The sequence below is a fragment of the Columba livia genome, chromosome 1, assembly GCF_036013475.1.
Source record: "Columba livia isolate bColLiv1 breed racing homer chromosome 1, bColLiv1.pat.W.v2, whole genome shotgun sequence".
NCBI lineage: Eukaryota > Metazoa > Chordata > Aves > Columbiformes > Columbidae > Columba > Columba livia.
Window position 1 is genome coordinate 68,596,488 of NC_088602.1, and position 16,473 is coordinate 68,612,960.

At 41.5% G+C, this 16,473-nt stretch overlaps 1 protein-coding gene across 2 annotated transcripts in view; it reads left to right on the top strand.

Annotated features, from left to right (window-relative positions):
* Positions 1 to 16,473, top strand: part of TBC1D8 (TBC1 domain family member 8) — a 49,778-nt gene that overhangs the window by 20,822 nt on the left and 12,483 nt on the right. For both annotated transcript variants that reach the window (XM_065061120.1, XM_065061127.1), the window contains exons 5-11: positions 3,587 to 3,827; positions 11,123 to 11,330; positions 12,499 to 12,693; positions 13,166 to 13,348; positions 13,759 to 13,909; positions 14,850 to 15,064; positions 15,898 to 16,015. In XM_065061120.1, the coding sequence (XP_064917192.1) occupies positions 3,587 to 3,827; positions 11,123 to 11,330; positions 12,499 to 12,693; positions 13,166 to 13,348; positions 13,759 to 13,909; positions 14,850 to 15,064; positions 15,898 to 16,015 (1,311 nt within the window). The remainder of the gene's footprint in view (positions 1 to 3,586; positions 3,828 to 11,122; positions 11,331 to 12,498; positions 12,694 to 13,165; positions 13,349 to 13,758; positions 13,910 to 14,849; positions 15,065 to 15,897; positions 16,016 to 16,473) is intronic.

Genomic DNA, 16,473 nt, shown 5'->3' on the forward strand with positions numbered 1-16,473 from the left:
AAGAAACCTAATGCCAGGAAGAGATATAAATACAACTGGCTTTAAAAGCAAGAATAGCTGAAGTTTTTATGAAAAGCCTAGTTCGCCTCTGCAGTTTAGTTTCTGAGTGTTTTTGTTGCTCAGGTGAAACATGCTGTTTAATTCAGTATTAGTTTCATCCTTTATATTTTAGTATTAACCCACTGATAAAAATGAGAGTATAAGAGCGTGCAGACGCAGCTGCTATCTGGTTCTTATTCGTGCTGTGGTGAAGCAGCCTTAAAATGTAAGCGGCCTCCTACAGATTCTGAAATTGAGGCTTTTAGTGCCAAAAAATGTGTCCCTCCCCACAGACAGGGTGCAGGGTGATGGCTGCTGGGCAGCAGGGTAAGGCCTGGTGGGGCCAGAGGTGCCAGGGCCCATCTGCCTGCCTCAAAATAGCCCAGGAAACATAACGGGGGCCGTGCTCTGGAGAACCAGCTGAAAATTCAGAGGTTTAAAGGGGAAACAACAGCAATTTAGGGATTTCTTTGTGTTTCTGAGTAGCGGTGCAGGGAGGTCGCAAGAAGTGTGTCCCGAGGTTTTTGGACCTTCAGATGGTTCAGTGAGCTGTAAGACTTTGGTCATGGTGTTCCTCTGCAGACAAAGGGTTGTGTGATGGTGAAAAGCCTGTCAGAATAGATATTAGAAGGTAAAAAATTAGTGTAATAGACATTACACAGTAAAAATAAATGTAGCCATTTAAACTCTGTAGCGTTTCTCTGTTTAATAATATTGTGCATGAACTGATAACATTTTAAGTCCTGTTTATCCTGCTGGAACTTCAGCAAGGGCAGTAATGTAAACCTATAATGCTATAAATACAGCAAGAATTGTCAGTTACCAGAATTAGGAAAACTTTACCATTTACTGTCTGGATTTAACATTAGGATGGCTAGTCAAATAAAGCTGTGGATTTAAAAATGAAATATGTTAATATAAATATAAGAAAGATAGTAATTGGTAATTTCTTAGACCTAAAACATACAAAGACATGCTTAGAGTAAGAGATCCTTTTTTTCCCATATATTATTTCAGACCAATTATTTTGTCATGTCTGTAAAAGGTGGCAGAGTTAGATTTAAAATGCTGGTAAGTTTTGTTATAAAAACAAAAGTTGAGTTTTGCTGAGAAGACTATAATGGAGTCTGTTGATACATACTAGATATCCAAGTTCTTGTTTAGTCTTTTTGTTTTCTGTTTGGTATCAAATAATATCCTTTGTCAATCATTTCTTATTGCTATCATCACAAGCTTTCTCTTATTAAATCTGAGATAACTAGTCTGCCAAAGCACACAAAGCAAAAAAGTTACTTATTAATGATAGATAAAGGGAGAGGGAGGAGGGAGAGAGAAGAACTCTTTATATTGTTCAAAAAATTTTGTTTATACAATACAACAGATCATTAAATGATATTGGAAGTACAGAATCATGCTGTATTATTTAAGAAGAAATCGCTTCTAATCTCTTTTAATAATAATTCATTATGAAAATACAAAAGGCCCTCAGATGACTACATGTTTGCAACTTTTAATTTTGACCACCTTCATTCAGTGTTACAATTGGTCAAATTGCCTTTGTGTTCCAATGCATTTGCGTGGAAACATGAAATAAAAAGCTGAATTTTCTTCTGGTTAAACAGACTTCTGTAGCTCAGTGGGAAGCATAATATGTTGAAATGCGATTCTGGTAAGGCAGACCACTTCTATTTCAAAGCTAGTATTTTGACACATTTGTGAAATACTTGTATTACATTGAATAATCCAAATTTAATGTAGTTCTGGTCGTTACTATTTGAGAAGCTGATGCTGATTATATGTAGAACAAGTGATTAATTGTCTTTATTTTCAGGTAGCAATCACAAATCTGGTTAAATCTAGTCTTGAAAATGTTGCTAAGAAATCACATACATTGCATTCTTTGATACAGCACAGGGAAAAAAAGGCAAAACAAAACAAAAACCAAAATATGAGTTGCAATAAAAATAGTTCTTAAATGTCTTTTAACTCTGCAAAAAAATCCCCCCAAATTGTAGACTGAAATCTCTTTATAAGCAAAGCGTTAAGTGTTCTGCTTCTGGCAAGTCCGTCCCCTTCCCCGTGTTTTATTTGATGTTGAAATGACTTGGAATGCAATATTGGAACCTGTTTTCAGCTTCTCGTAAAATTAAGCTACGGCTTATGGGAGCATAAACTCTGTGGAACATTTTTTCCAGGACAAGTCCCCTTTTATTTAATCCTCGAAGCGTTTGCAGAATTTCAGAGGCTTAGAACGTCGGATTTCTTGAAAGGGCGTGCCAGGGTTTCTTCACATTTTTTGATTAAACTTCTGTTTTTCTAAAACTTTGAAGACTTCGGACCTTTCATCGGTAGTTTGGGTCCCTTACAGTCTGCTGGGCTGTTTCTGCAACCAGCACTGTAGAGCCCGTGTGGTTCCAACCTGCATGAACAATAGTGCTATTGCTGTTTAATCTTTCATCCCTTGGCTGTGCCCGTACAGATGATTTTACAACATTCGCAGCCGTTTGTGCGTGTTGACGCAGCTGTGCTTTATTTAAGTAAGAAAAAAATGTTATCTGCAAATAATCTTGACAGCTGTGGTTCATGTACTGCAGAGGACTTGCTGAGGGTAGCTCCGTAGGTAATTAGTGATCGCGGATAAGTGTCTTATATATATGACAATGTTTGTTATTACTGACTTTTTATAGCTTTATTGGCATCAGGAGACCGGCTAGGGATGTTGTGGGGTGTAGCCTTGATGTTATTGGCACAGAGAATCTTGGGAAGCTTCCAGCAGTTGTTAAATAGAAATTTAATCTATTTTCAAAGTCCTTTCCAGCCTAATTTCTACCCAGAGATTCATGCGAGAGAGGCAAGTAACATCCTGCAGTGGTTATCTAAAATAAGCTGATTCGGTTTACCATTTGCATTTATATGATTCAGCAGTGTTTAACTGTAGAGAACAGTTTCCTGTATTTTTTTCTTTCCTATAGACAACTCTGACTACAGCTAATGTTTAGGGCAAGATTTACCTGAGCGCCTTTTAAGTAAAAAGTAACCAAGATGGGAAGAAAATGTCCATATGCAAAAGCTTCCTTTTATATGGAAGTTATCTTTATTTTAAAAGTTGAAGTACTGTGCATGTAATTCTGTTTCCACCTGCCTATAGTTTTATTTCTGGGAGATTACAAAGCATTTTCCTGTTTTCTTTCTCTTCTCAAACTGAACTATGTATTCTGGTAGTAATGAAGCCGGCTGCAGAATGGCTTGTAAAAGAGCTGGGAGCACAGCTTATGGCAGGTGTTCTGCAAAGGCAGAGCTCCACAGTTCAGCACTTCTTAAGAAAATAAGTAAAATTTTGAAGGGAAGAGTATGAAAAAGACAGTCTTTTGTGGTGGGGGGAGAATGGACGTAGAGTAATAGGGATTTCAGCTTTTGCTTGGTCTTTAAAAATGGGTCTTTCTCCCCTTCAGTTCTTTGAGTTTCATTCTGAATTTGCTTATTTCCCAAATCTGAAAAATGTAAGCAGAGTTTCTAACCCGCTTTTGCTTTTTTTCTCTGATTTCAGTGAAACTTGTCATTCCTTGGGTTGAGGTCCAGAAGCTGGAAAGAACCTCCAATGTCTTCATGACTGACACGGTCCGCGTCACCACCCCGAATAAAGAGCGTGACTTCTCCACGTTCCTCAACATTGCCGAGGCTTTCAGGATCATGGAGCAGCTGGCAGATGTGACTCTCCGAAGGCTACTGGATAATGAGATCTTTGAGCTGGATCCAGGCCTACAGGATCCTACTCAGATTACCAAGAGGTAAATAGCTTAAGTTGTTCTCCCTTGTGTGAGCAGAGGTGCGGCGGTAGCTTTGTGCTTTACTTTGTCAGCTGGGTAAGATTTCAAAGGTTTACTTGACTGGGCACGAAAGAGATTTTGTAATGTATTACAAATAGGTACATTTTGACTTGTGTGCAAGATACTTTTTTCCATTTTATATTCTTCCCTTTAACATGACTGTGTTTTTTTGTTTTCTTGGTTTAAAACTACCATTCCCTGTTGAAAAGTAGATTGCAGCAAGGCATATTTTCAGTCTTCTCTGAAGAACAACATTATTTTGTTTGTAATTTTGGCAATGTGTGGGCTTTGCCAGTGGCGTCAATTCTGTAGAATTACTGCTTTTGACCGTATCCGAAATGTGGAGTTTCCCACTAGCGTGGTTGCTATAGCTGACTTAGCAAGTAGTTATAGGACTTAAAAAACCCACAGGCAGTTGCAGCAGATTAATATGCTATTGTCAGCTCTACCCTAAGCATCCCCAAAATGCATCTCTGCATTCCTCTCCCACTACAGAAATGCATTGGGCTCTCAGGGAGAAGGTCGATAACTATTTCTCTGCTGGTAGCACAACACACAACTTTTGTGTTTTATTTGCTGCTGTGGGAAAGGGGAAGGGAAACTGCCCAGAGGAATTTTAGGTGGGCAGGGTGGAATAGGCCAAACTGGAATCTGGCTGAGACATCAGGGTTAAGGTGCTGGTTTAAAATACTTCTTTTCTGAGTGGGGTGTGTGTGGAGTGCTCATCCCCTTCCCTGCTCTTCCATCTTCTCCGTTGGCCAGAGCTATGAAGGGAATTACCCAGGTGTTGCTTCCTGGCCAAGACATGAGGCACATGTGGTATCGTTTCCCAAAAAACAGAGAGGTGTCCAGTAGCCGTCCTTTTGCTTCCGAGGGGCATTTTTGCAGTGATGTGAGGTATGCGTCTCGGCTAAATGCTTCTGCAAAGCTTCATAATGGAGTTTAAAACAATAAAATGCACTTTCTCTGCAATTTCATATGTACACACAGTAAGGAAAATCACTGACACCAGGATTCCATCAAGGACTTCATTTGAGGTGACCAGCGGTGAGCAGTCACAAACATCTTTGCAGGCTTTTTTGTTCTTTTTCTATAGCCAGGGTCCCTTTAAACACAAGAGCTACTCTTCTTTTTACAATATGTGTGCAACTGGATACTTTTAACATAGTAGGCCTTTAGCCCAAGAAATGTAGGATATGTACTTTGACTAATGTAGGATATGGCTTTGAGATATAGGTTGTATCTAAGCCCCTTCTCTGCTTTACCATTCCACCCTACTCCTGCTTTTGCACTGAAAAGTTAGATGCGCAAAGCAAGGAAAGTAAATCCAGAGGAGTTGTAACAAAAAACTGGGGGGAGTTATTTTCAGTGTCTACTGATTTTTTTTTTAACTCATCATTGTCACTTCCCAAAAGAGTCTTTGAACCAGGGGCACTGACTGAGTGGAAAACTACAAAGAAACGAAAATTACAGTTGCAAAGAGAAGCGTGAGCTTAGCAATACGCTGTAATAAAGAGGTTCTCAGGGTATCAACCTGTACGTACCTTGGGGCATTTTGGAAAAGTAGTATGTCTGTTAGCAAACAAGCAACAGAAACCATCCCACGCACTCAAACGGTTTTTTTTCCTTGCCTTCCCTCCAACCTAAAAAAGCCAAACCAAAACAAAGAAAGAGGGGCTGGACAGAGGAGAAGTAAGGATAAAAATATATGTACTGGATAGTTCCTTGGCAAGATGTTCTCTAACCTGTGCTGATACTAATGTGCTTGAACTTGAGATGGCAGAAAGGAAAACATGGAAACATGGAAGATGCCCAAATCCAATTTCCTTTTCACAAATTAAGTAGTGGTTGGATAAGTTGCTGTTTCTGGTGCCCTTTGTCACACTTCAGCAACCACTTTGATGTAACATGATTAAGCAAGACTGTAGTTTAAATAGTGGATAAACTGGTTTTTAATGCTAACATGTTTTGGGGGCTGAGCTTTTTTGGTGTGTGAAGTTTTTGTTCATGCTTTTTTTCCTGAAGCCTTTGTAGTACTACAAGAACAACTATTTTTCTCTCAACATTTTTTAGTTAATAATTGTCTTTGCTAATTCCTGTGCATGATTTGGAGGCAAATAGTAGCGCGTCAAAATGAAAGCAACAATCCACACATCATTAAAACTATTCCAGCTGTATCAAATTAAGTTGCTGCAGATTCTTTATGTTTGTTAGGCTTTCTTTTGCAAGAAGCTCATCTCAGTATCTTTATTAAAAAACAAAACAAAACATTCTTAATGTCATCATGATCTGTGTATTCTCCATTCTGAAAACCAGAAACCTTTGGTGCTGTTGCTGAGGCTCTTCGGGGGTCATTCTGCTGAGCAGTGGAGGGATGGGACTCAGAGAGGCTGCAGGATTAGTCCCTCAGTCTGTGACACAAATTGTGTTATGGCCAGAGTCAAACAAGTTAATGTACAAGTTTCTGTGCTGCTTAATGAGAGGATAAGGCTTGGAACTGTGGATTATGAAGGAACTAACAGCAATTAAGTTAATTGCCATAAGGAGCAAAGGAAAGCTGAGGTGTTTGCTAACTGCAAATGCCATTTCTTGCAGATATTTTCATGTGCCATACAACTGTGCTGGAACGTAGGGCAGCTGTTTTTCATTTTTAAGAAGAAGGTAGCTAAAATCTCTGGTATAGGTCTCTTGTGCTTCTTATTTCCATCTCTTTCAGGATGCAAGAACATCCGTTGCATTCCTCAAACGTAATGAGGAAATTGGCCAGAGCAGAACCCACAATTTAAAAGCTTTAGCGCCGGTGTCAGTGAAGTTTCAAACGTATGATGTGTTTCTACAGGCTCTAACCACCTCGGTTTATTTTCTTTGTTTCTAACTGTGACTTGCCAATGAGGGTGGTTTTGCTTCATACGAAGATAAAGAAGGTTTTAAATGCTGATCTAAGCTGAAAAGAAACGGTTTGAAGTATCTTGAATCGTAAATGCCGTTTCAGCCCACATTAATTCCTTCAGAGAGGGAATCCAAGAATGCCATAAACCTGCAGCTACAAGGAGGATGTGACTAGAAAGAACCTTCTTTTATTTCATCTGCTTGGTGAAAGGCAGGGTTTGGGATTATCTCTATTTATAGTCATTCATAACAGATGATTGCCTGACATGTTTTAAGAGTTTCCAGTAACGGAAATATCAGGATCCATACCGGTACTTCACTGACCTGTCATTGAAAAGTCTTTCTGAAGTCTAATTTGAATCTTATGTGCTGTTTCTTAAGTCTGTTACTTCTTGTCCCACCCAGTCCTATTGAAGAGATCAGATGTTCTTTCTCTAGAGCAACTATTTGTGTATTGGGAGGCTTGTATGCATCTCCTCTCCTCCACTGCTCTAGTTCAGCCAAGTTTTTTCTTATCAGCCCTGATTTTAGCCCTTCTGGCTGCTCTTCTCTGGACATCTGTGGTAGGCCTGGGGTGGTGAGATACAGGATCACGCTTGATGCTTTGCTGGTGCTGACCAGGGCAGGAACAATATGACGATCTCTGCGGCAGCTCCAACACTGTTGTGCTCCATCTTGGTGCAGCTTCTGCAGCCCGGCGTGGTGCTCCTCTTTCTCCTGGGAGCCTGAAGCTCTTGGCTGATGTTTGGCTTGTGATCCCTTGTAGGGTTTAATAACGACAGTCTCTGATCCATCATGCAGATGGCTGATGAAGAGGTTGAACAGAAGCTAGTCCAGGACATACCCCCAAGGAGGTCCTCTCAATACAGACTTCCGCTTACCGAGGAGCGTTTGAGAGCTGCTTTTTGGGGTACCCTTTTTCAGCTGCCTCAGTACAGCGGTTTTACCCTTTGATCCAGTTTTATTAGTTCCAGGCAATATCAAGACTCGCATGAAGTCTGGCTAAAAATATCCATTGCATCTTCTCCATCTACAAGTCCAGTGTTCCTGCTGCGTAAGGGAACGATGTTCAGTTTACATGTGTCTGGACAAGTTTTTGTTGGCTCTTCTCAGATAACTTCTAGCTTGCTTACGAGAAGCCTTTCTTGCCATGCAAATTCAGCAGTTCTTCCAATAAGCAAGATATATATTGTTGGATGTGTTATTTCCAAAATCTATAACTGTGGACTCTGAAGAGCAAGAAGAGTCTTTTAATCCATCTCTAAAAGCAAGAGGTCAACTAGTCTGTTTAGATGTTAGGCAGCAAGTGACTCAGTAGAGCTAAAATTTTGCCAAGTTCTGTTAGTTTTAAAGCAGAGAAAAACATTTGACGGCGAGGACACACATTTTAGTGTCCTGATTCTTTTAGGCATTCTGTTAGTTTTGTGTGTTATTTCCTTTAATTTAAAATTCTTGGAAGGTAACGTAGGGGTCACGCACAAGGAGTTATCGCAGTTGAGACTTGCCGTTCACTTTGAAGTGCTGGAGTTGGAGGCGGTCCAGGATCCCGAAACATGCAAGTCGGGAACTGCGCTTGGAAAGAATTGCTGAGTTTTCTGAAAAGTAAGGAGCAAGGCAATTGCATCTTCTCGCCTTTTATTCTTCCGATGCACGTGTGAATACTCAGTAAACATTATTTTTACATGATGATACGATTCCTTCTTTTTCTTAAGTAGAGCTCAGGACGCTGCATTTGCTTAAAAACCAAACCACCATGGAAATTATTAAGTTAGAGGAGAAAATTTCAAACACATTGGGCTGCAGGTGGAAAGTTTGCGTTTCTGTTGGGCAGTGGAGGTTTTGTGAAACTCAAAATGGAAGCTGTGGGTCCTGGCGATGTGGGCCAGTCGCTGCATCTTTGTTGTATCATGTTTAAACAATTGTCTGTCTTGTTTTAGGAGCTAATTTTGTTTGTGGGTTGTTTTGGTTTTTTTTTTTTTTTTGAGTTACAGGGTTTGGGTTTTTTTAACGAGCTCTAATTTTGTTTGGCTGTATTTATGAAGGGAAGCAATTGCTTTAAGCCCTAGCATTTGCTTCCCTGACAGGAAATATTTTCACAGTGTGCCACTTTCTAATAAAACCTCTTGTTTGAGCCCACAGTGGTAGGTGCTGACAGCATTTCATCCCTGTGCTACCATTTTGCTTTCCGGGATCCCTCCCACCAGGAGTCTGGCCCCTGTTTTGGGACTGGTCCCCAGGGCAGCCCTGGCTGTGGGGAGGTCTCCATGGTGGCCCTGTGTGACCCATGAGTCACAGGAGACAGGCAGTTCCAGGGATGTTGGGGTTGGCAGCCTTTCTCTGGAATGGAGTGAGGGGGCTGGACACAGTGCTCGCTGAATTTACGTAGTTTTCAGATACGGGAAATGTCATTCTTCGGCTTAAAAACGTGTGGCTTCTTGTCTGAATAGGCCCCACACCTGGAGCCTGCAGGCCAAAGAGATGGCGCAAAATCCCGAAAACTCAGAAACCGCAGATTTTGGAGCATTAGAAACAGTCAGCTCTCAAATAACAGACAATCTATGCCTCAGCAGAGGTCCCACTGTTCTATATGATGCCTCTTTTCGTGTAAAGGTGTAGAAATTTTAACAGCTGAGTAGATCCAGGGAGGGTCTTACCTTCTCAGCACAATAGCAGGAGAGCACAGCTCTACCGAGACCCGACTGCAGATGCTATCAGCAGCATTCATCTGTGCTGTGCAGAAATGGAAAATATTTTAGTGCTGAGTTAACTAGGAAGGCATATCCTGATCCAGCTTTGTCACAATAGCAGATCTCTGCGGGCACTTATCAGACTTGCTCTCGCTGTGGAATTTTAACTCGGGAGCAACCTTTTTGCCTTCCTTCACAAAGAGGGTTTCTCTTTGTTCTTTGTGAAAAACAAAACAAAACCAAAAAGCAACAAAACAGGAGACAATTTGTCTGTTTTCCTTGGATAATCTTATTAAGGAAGATAATGCTTGAGAAGGAAACAGCAGCCCAATGCTGGTCGAGTGCGTTCTGTCTTTTCTGTTGGTCGCAGATACAGATCCTCCCTTCTCAGGTCTCGGTTTGTTCTCGATTGTCTTCCTCCCTGTTTCACGTGGCTTTAGTTTTCTCTGCAAATGAAACTGAAATAACCCCCCTCCCCCTAATTGATTTACTTACTGAAGCAGCAGCTTCATCTGTCTCAGCTTATTTATGAACAGCAGGGCTGGGGGAGGGTGTCTGCAGAAGAGGAGGGTGAAGGAAGGAGCGAAGAGGGGACTTAGAGCACCAAGGTACCACTCCCTGTTATGCTTCGGCCCACGCGTTAAATTCTTTCAATGGAACAAAGTCAAGCTATTTTTTTTTCCCTAAGGTGAATCATGTTTGGAAAAATTTACTTATAGTAAAGAAAATGATGGAATTTAAGGCCTAATGTTTCTGGAACTGCTGGTGATGAGCTAATAGCCATGGCCTGTTTATAATGTAATTGCATAGCTCTTGAAATTGCTGCAGACTTCTTCATTAAAAAGGAGGAGAAAAAAAGAAATCCCCAAAGCCAAGTATAAAAAAAATCCCCAAAGTCTGTATAACCATAGCTCAGTAGTGAAAGCTTCATTTATGTAAACTTTTTCTCTCCACATAAATGTGGATGGGTGACTGGAAGGAAGCCAAGGCTAAACTGAATGTATCTGGTGCTGTTATTCCCAACCGAGTCTGTAGGTGACCTGAGACTGTTCCACATTTTGCCACTGTTCTGAGGGCTCTCAGAGGCTGATAACTCTGCAAGTCAAGGACGTGATGGTGTAAATGCCACCATCATTAACTCTTCTATTACTGACCACTTCAGACGTGCTCACTGAGCAAATGCCTTACTTTTGGTTGCAGGTGCAGATCCCTGAGGTGATGTTGGTAATGCTGCTGGGAAGGGAAACAAGGAACATAAAGCTAATCTCCCATTGCTCAGTGTATGTTCATCACATGAAAGATTTAGTTATCTCCTGGGCATTGAAAACTGTAACTCTTTCAGGCTGGAAAGTGGTACAGCAGCCACAGAAAACACATGGCTAAATAATAATTAAAAAAACCCACAACAAACCGGTTGATTTAAATTAATATCCTTTCCTTTCCTAGTTCCTGCAGTAGTTGCATTTGACCTTATTATTAAACAAGCAAGTGTTGCTACTGATTCTTTATTGTATTTCAAAGCCAGTCTTTAATCAGTGTGTTCACATAGGCAGCAAAGATTGCTGTGCACGGTGCTTTTATTCTGTATCCCTCACTCTTGGTGAGGCTAACAAGAAAATGAACCTTGCACTGGATGTCATTTTGGGATCTTGTGATTTGATCTCACTGCTTTCTCTTAAGGGATCTTGAAGCCAGAGCGCAGAATGAATTCTTTCGGGCCTTCTTCAGATTGCCCAGGAAGGAGAAGCTGCATGAAGTTGTAGACTGTTCTCTCTGGACGCCGTTTAGTCGCTGTCACACGGCGGGAAGGATGTATACTTCAGACAGCTATATCTGTTTTGCCAGCAAAGAGAACGGCTGCTGCAACGTTATCATCCCACTTAGAGAGGTAGAGTTGTTTGTTTCATTTCAGGTCTCTTATCTGCCTTTCTGTGCCGTAAGCATCCACTGTTGACTTATCTGCAAACTATCATTTGATGAAAACGAGTAGGATGCTTGTGTATGTCGTGCCTACAGAATTGTTGTGGAGCTCATTCTGGGACTCATTAGGGCATAAGCTCCTAAAAATACGTATGAGTAACTCAGCTTGATCCTCAGAGTGAAGTATGGACAGGTAATTCAGCGGGACAGAGCACTACAAAGGCAGACTCTGCTTGGTCCAAGACTCGGTCAGTGTCCCCCTCCCAGCTGCACAAACGCAGACGTCCAGCTGGATGTTGATGGAGACTTCAGCTTGGACCCTTCTAGCACTATAAAAGCATCCTTGGCTGGGGTCAACACTTAGAAGTGTTGAAGCTCTCCCTCCACAGATGAACTCTAGCAAACCTGTGGAGACTTTGCAGACTTGTTGGGCAGAGAGAAAAATGGGACATTCTGGAGGCAGTGATGAGCTGCCATATTTCCATGAAATCAGAGGCTTATTTAAATGGAATGCAGGATGCATGGGAAGGTGGTGGGAGTAGATGAGGAGAAGGAAGCTGTCAGCAAACACCTGCCTGATCTGCTGTGGATACAAGGCTATTACGATCTTTTAATTATAGCTTTCCTTTTATCCTTGACTAAGAGTAACATTGAACTATCCTAACTGTAGAAACCTATCTTCCACTGTTACAGAAATAGAAAACAATAAGGGAACAGTGTTATATACTAAATCAGAAACAACAACACAACTGTTTTCCCCTGTCCTCAGGAGTGTGAAAGTAAATTTCCTCCTCCATTCTGCAGAATTTGATCAAATTAATCCTTTTCTAGAACTTGTTTTTATCATTAATCTCTTATCTTTCCTCTCAGTCTGCTCACCTGAAGTGGGTGGCAAAGTCATTAAAAAAAACCAAGGCAGCTGAGATACTTTTTGGTGCCTGGTTTGAGCTTCTAAAGAGACCACAAACTTCGGGCAACGGGATGTGTCTGATCAAGGAAAGTCGATATGAATAACCATTTTTAAAGCATGTGTGTAGATGAATGTCATCTTTGTACATTTTGGTACATGTAGAATATATGAAGATGTTTCTGTGGACGTGGTGCATAATATGTTTTCTGTGATGCTTCTGGAAAAGGTAATCAGTATAGAGAAGATGGAGGACACAAGCCTTCTCCCCAATCCCATCATCGTTAGCATAAGGAGCAAGACGGCCTTTCAGTTCATTGAGCTGAAGGACCGAGATACTTTGGTGGAGAACCTGCTCCAGAGGCTAAAACAAGTAAACTTCAGCAACCCAGTGCACTGTAACAACTTGCAAAATAAGAACCAGGTACCGAACTTCGGGGTTTTTCTTTATTTTGAATTCACTGTGTCAATATATTGGTCCATTGGCTGCAGACTTCCCTTCCATGGAGCTACTCAGCTAGACACAGCCCCCAGCAACCTGGTCCGAGGGGGCCTGCTTTGAGCAGGGGATTGAAAAAGATGGTCCCCTTCAACCTAAATGATTCTCTATAATTTTGTTTATCAAATCCTAACAAAAGTAGAAGATTGTTTGGTAGTTTGTCATCAGGGACACTAAGAATTTACTAACAACTTACGTTGTAAAGTAACAACCCTTTTTCTGACATAGCAGCGAATGATAATTTGAATAAAGTCTTGTGTAAAGCCTTTCCCCCTCAAAAGTGTGAAACATTTTAATGGAAAAGACAAAGGCTGACCCAGCTCTGTGTCTTTATAACAGCTGAGGATGTAGTTCTTGGCCTCTTCTCAGTCATTACTGCTTGGATTCTGTGTTACAGAACACTCCTGCCTTTGGACTCACATGTGTGCTGAGGGATGGTGAGCCTGCATGTCCGGGAACAGAGGCTTCACAAAGCAAGGAGACAAGTGAATGCAGAAAGGAAAACAGTTATTTGCTCAATGCAGAAGGACTAAGGTCAGATTTCCATCAGTCAGGAACAGTGGGCCTTGATTTTGGAAAGGTATGTCAAATTTGGGAAAAGTTGTAAGAAGGTTTTTTTTCTCTTAAAAAAAAACGGGGGTGGCATTCAAACAGATCCTCATTTTTGGTAAAATAAACTCTGTATTGGCTACAGAAGTTATATATGGAGTAGTGTCATTTCTCTCGGCTTGGATTTTTTTCTTGTCCCTTCCCCCCCATTTCTTTCTCATCAGTATTTGTAATTTTTCTCCCTGTCTGATCAGTTCTGCTCTTCCCTGTGTGGTTAATTGTATGTGCAAAATGAGGAAATCCGTAGTCCTTGGAGCAGACTTTCCATATCCATTGGTAACGGACATACCTTGCAGAATTTCTAATATGTAAAATGTTTCTCTTTACCAATTCTCAGATGTACATGATTCGTTCTTTTAAAAGATATCTTCTTGTTCCCAGTCTAGAGAGCAAATCAAAGAGAGTCTGTGGGATGACCATTTTGTAGAATATGGCAGAACCGTGTGCATGTTTCGCACAGAGAAGATCAGAAAACTTGTTGCTATGGGAATCCCTGAATCCTTAAGAGGCAAACTCTGGCTGCTCTTCTCAGGTGGGCACACTTAGAAATGTTGGCTGTAGGCATCATCTGATTGTGAACATGGCAAAACATGTCATTTATGTGGAGCTTACGATAGTTCTTATAGAAGAGAGATGATCAGCTACTGAACTAATAAGTGCAAAAAAGTACCTAGGTAGATCTGTAAAAAATTTTATCTCTGGCTAATATGACAATGACATGCAAAAGAATCGAAATAACATCTGCTTCATCTGTGTAATTTTAAATTAATGTCATGTTTTCATAAAATAATGTTTGTCTTCAAGCAGCAATTAGATTTAACCCTAGACAAATCAAATTATTGCAAAATAATGACATCTTAAAGTCAGCAGTCCTGCTGCTACTTCTTGTTGAATGTTGGCAGGGGTAATAGAAACTGGAGATGGAAAAAACAACTCATTTCATCCACAGATCTGGCAGAGCCAGAATGTGCCTACAATATGATCTCAAGTTTAGTCCTTAAACCAGTATATGACATGTTCAAACATATGTAAAACTGTTTCTTCACGTGGAGTTTACCCTTCTTGGAGGGCATGAGCAATGCTGAGTACGTTTCTTCCAGCACTACTTTCTCCTAGGGAAGTTTTCTGCTCAGTGTCAGTATTAAGGTGTTTTGAATGGTGCTGCATCACATACGCTTTGCTGGTATTTGTTTTCAAGACACTTACTCTGCCAGGACTTTATTTCTTCTAGGTCTGGAGATTTCACCAAATTCAGAGACCTTGGGGAAAACCATCTTGCTTACATCCTTTCGAGCAGTAATACCCACAACATTTAAGTTTAGCATCATCCTAATCCACTGAGCAACCTGGTCTAGTTGAAGATGTCCCTGCTTATTGCCGGGGGTTGGACTAGATAACCTTTGAAGGTCCCTTCCAACCCAAACTATTCCATGATTCTGTGCTTCATCTTTCTCTCTTCCCGCTGTGTTTAGACGCCGTGACGGATCTCACCTCGCATCCCGGTTACTACGTGCACTTGGTGGAAGCGTCAATGGGCAAGTCCTGTATGGTGACGGAGGAGATCGAGCGTGACCTCCACCGCTCGCTGCCCGAACACCCCGCTTTCCAGAGCGAGACGGGGATCGCCGCCCTGAGGAGGGTGCTCACGGCGTACGCCCACAGGAACCCCAAAATAGGATACTGCCAGGTGGGAAACTCCCAGCAGGGTAACTATCGCTGCTTTTTTCCCCTCTTTTGGCTCTCTCAGTTTTATCGTTCTCTTGGGAGCGTTTTTAATGGTGGTTTCGATAAATAATGTCTTTTTACTTAAGAAAATACATAATTTTAGATATTAAATGTAACTTACTCTGGAAAAAAGTGCATAGGCTGGTACTCTGGCTTAACAAAAGTCTTCCCTCAGCATGTTACACATTGCATTTGAAGAGGGGAAAAAATGTTTCTGATGCTCTGTTTGTGTGAAAGTATGTTTCTTACCCAATACTTGGAGATGGTGTGAAGTAAACTGGCCTGCACAGATGAGGTTCATGTAGAGCACTGGGACAGAGCATTAATGAACGAGAGTTCTCCTTTCTGCCAAAACTGTTGACAAATTATGAAGTACTTTACCCAGCTGGCCAGCTAAACTTTACCTTCTGGGCAGCTCCCTGAATTCTGATTAACATCAGACTGGTTCCAGATCCCTTGTCTTCTTTTGAAATACAAATACAGGGAGAGGGGGAATGCAGCCCCAAAACATCTTGCATTATCAGTTACCTACTTTGTACCTGGGCAGATCCAGTACTGTGTTTTTCTCTGTTGTTTCCTATTGCTCTCAGGAAAAGCAGCATACCTAAGCTTGAAAAACTTGTTATGCCTTTGGGTTGCAATTATGCATTCACCGTCTGTTACTCTTGCTATGTTTTTTTTTTTAGTTGTTTACATCATGTTAGGCTACTTTCTTTAAAAAGAGACATAATTTAGCTTTTGTCAGTAGGATTTGCAGTCACTAAAAAATGCCATTTTCTTCTTTGCTCTTGTAAGTCTATGAATATTTTGACCTCGGTGTTGCTCTTGTATGCCAAAGAGGAAGAAGCCTTTTGGCTGCTGGTCGCCGTGTGTGAGCGAATGCTGCCGGATTACTTCAACCACCGAGTGATAGGTGAGCTTGTGCTCCTCTTCTTGCTACCTGGGAAGGGGCAGCCAAATGACACTGGGGTGAGTAAGGTGCTCTCGGGTCCCTCCTCACGGGTGAGGTGGTCCGTGAACTTCGGCGATGTGCAGGGATAGCAGTGGTGGCTGCTCATGTTCCAGCTGGAGTTGGTTTTGTTTTCATAGAATCATAGAATAGTTTGGGTTGGAAGGGACCTTCAAAGCTCATCTAGTCCAAGACCCTGCAATGAGCAGGGACATCTGCAACTAGATCAGGTTGCTCAGAGCCCCGTCCAGCCTGGCCTGGAATGTCTCCAGGGATGGGGCATCTACCACCTCTCTGGGCAATCTGGGCCAGGGTTTGACCACTCCCACTGTAAAAAAATTTCTTCCTCACGTCTGGCCTGAATCTCCCCTCCTTTAGTTTAAAACCATCACCCCTTGTCCTGTTGTAACAGGTTTGAAGAG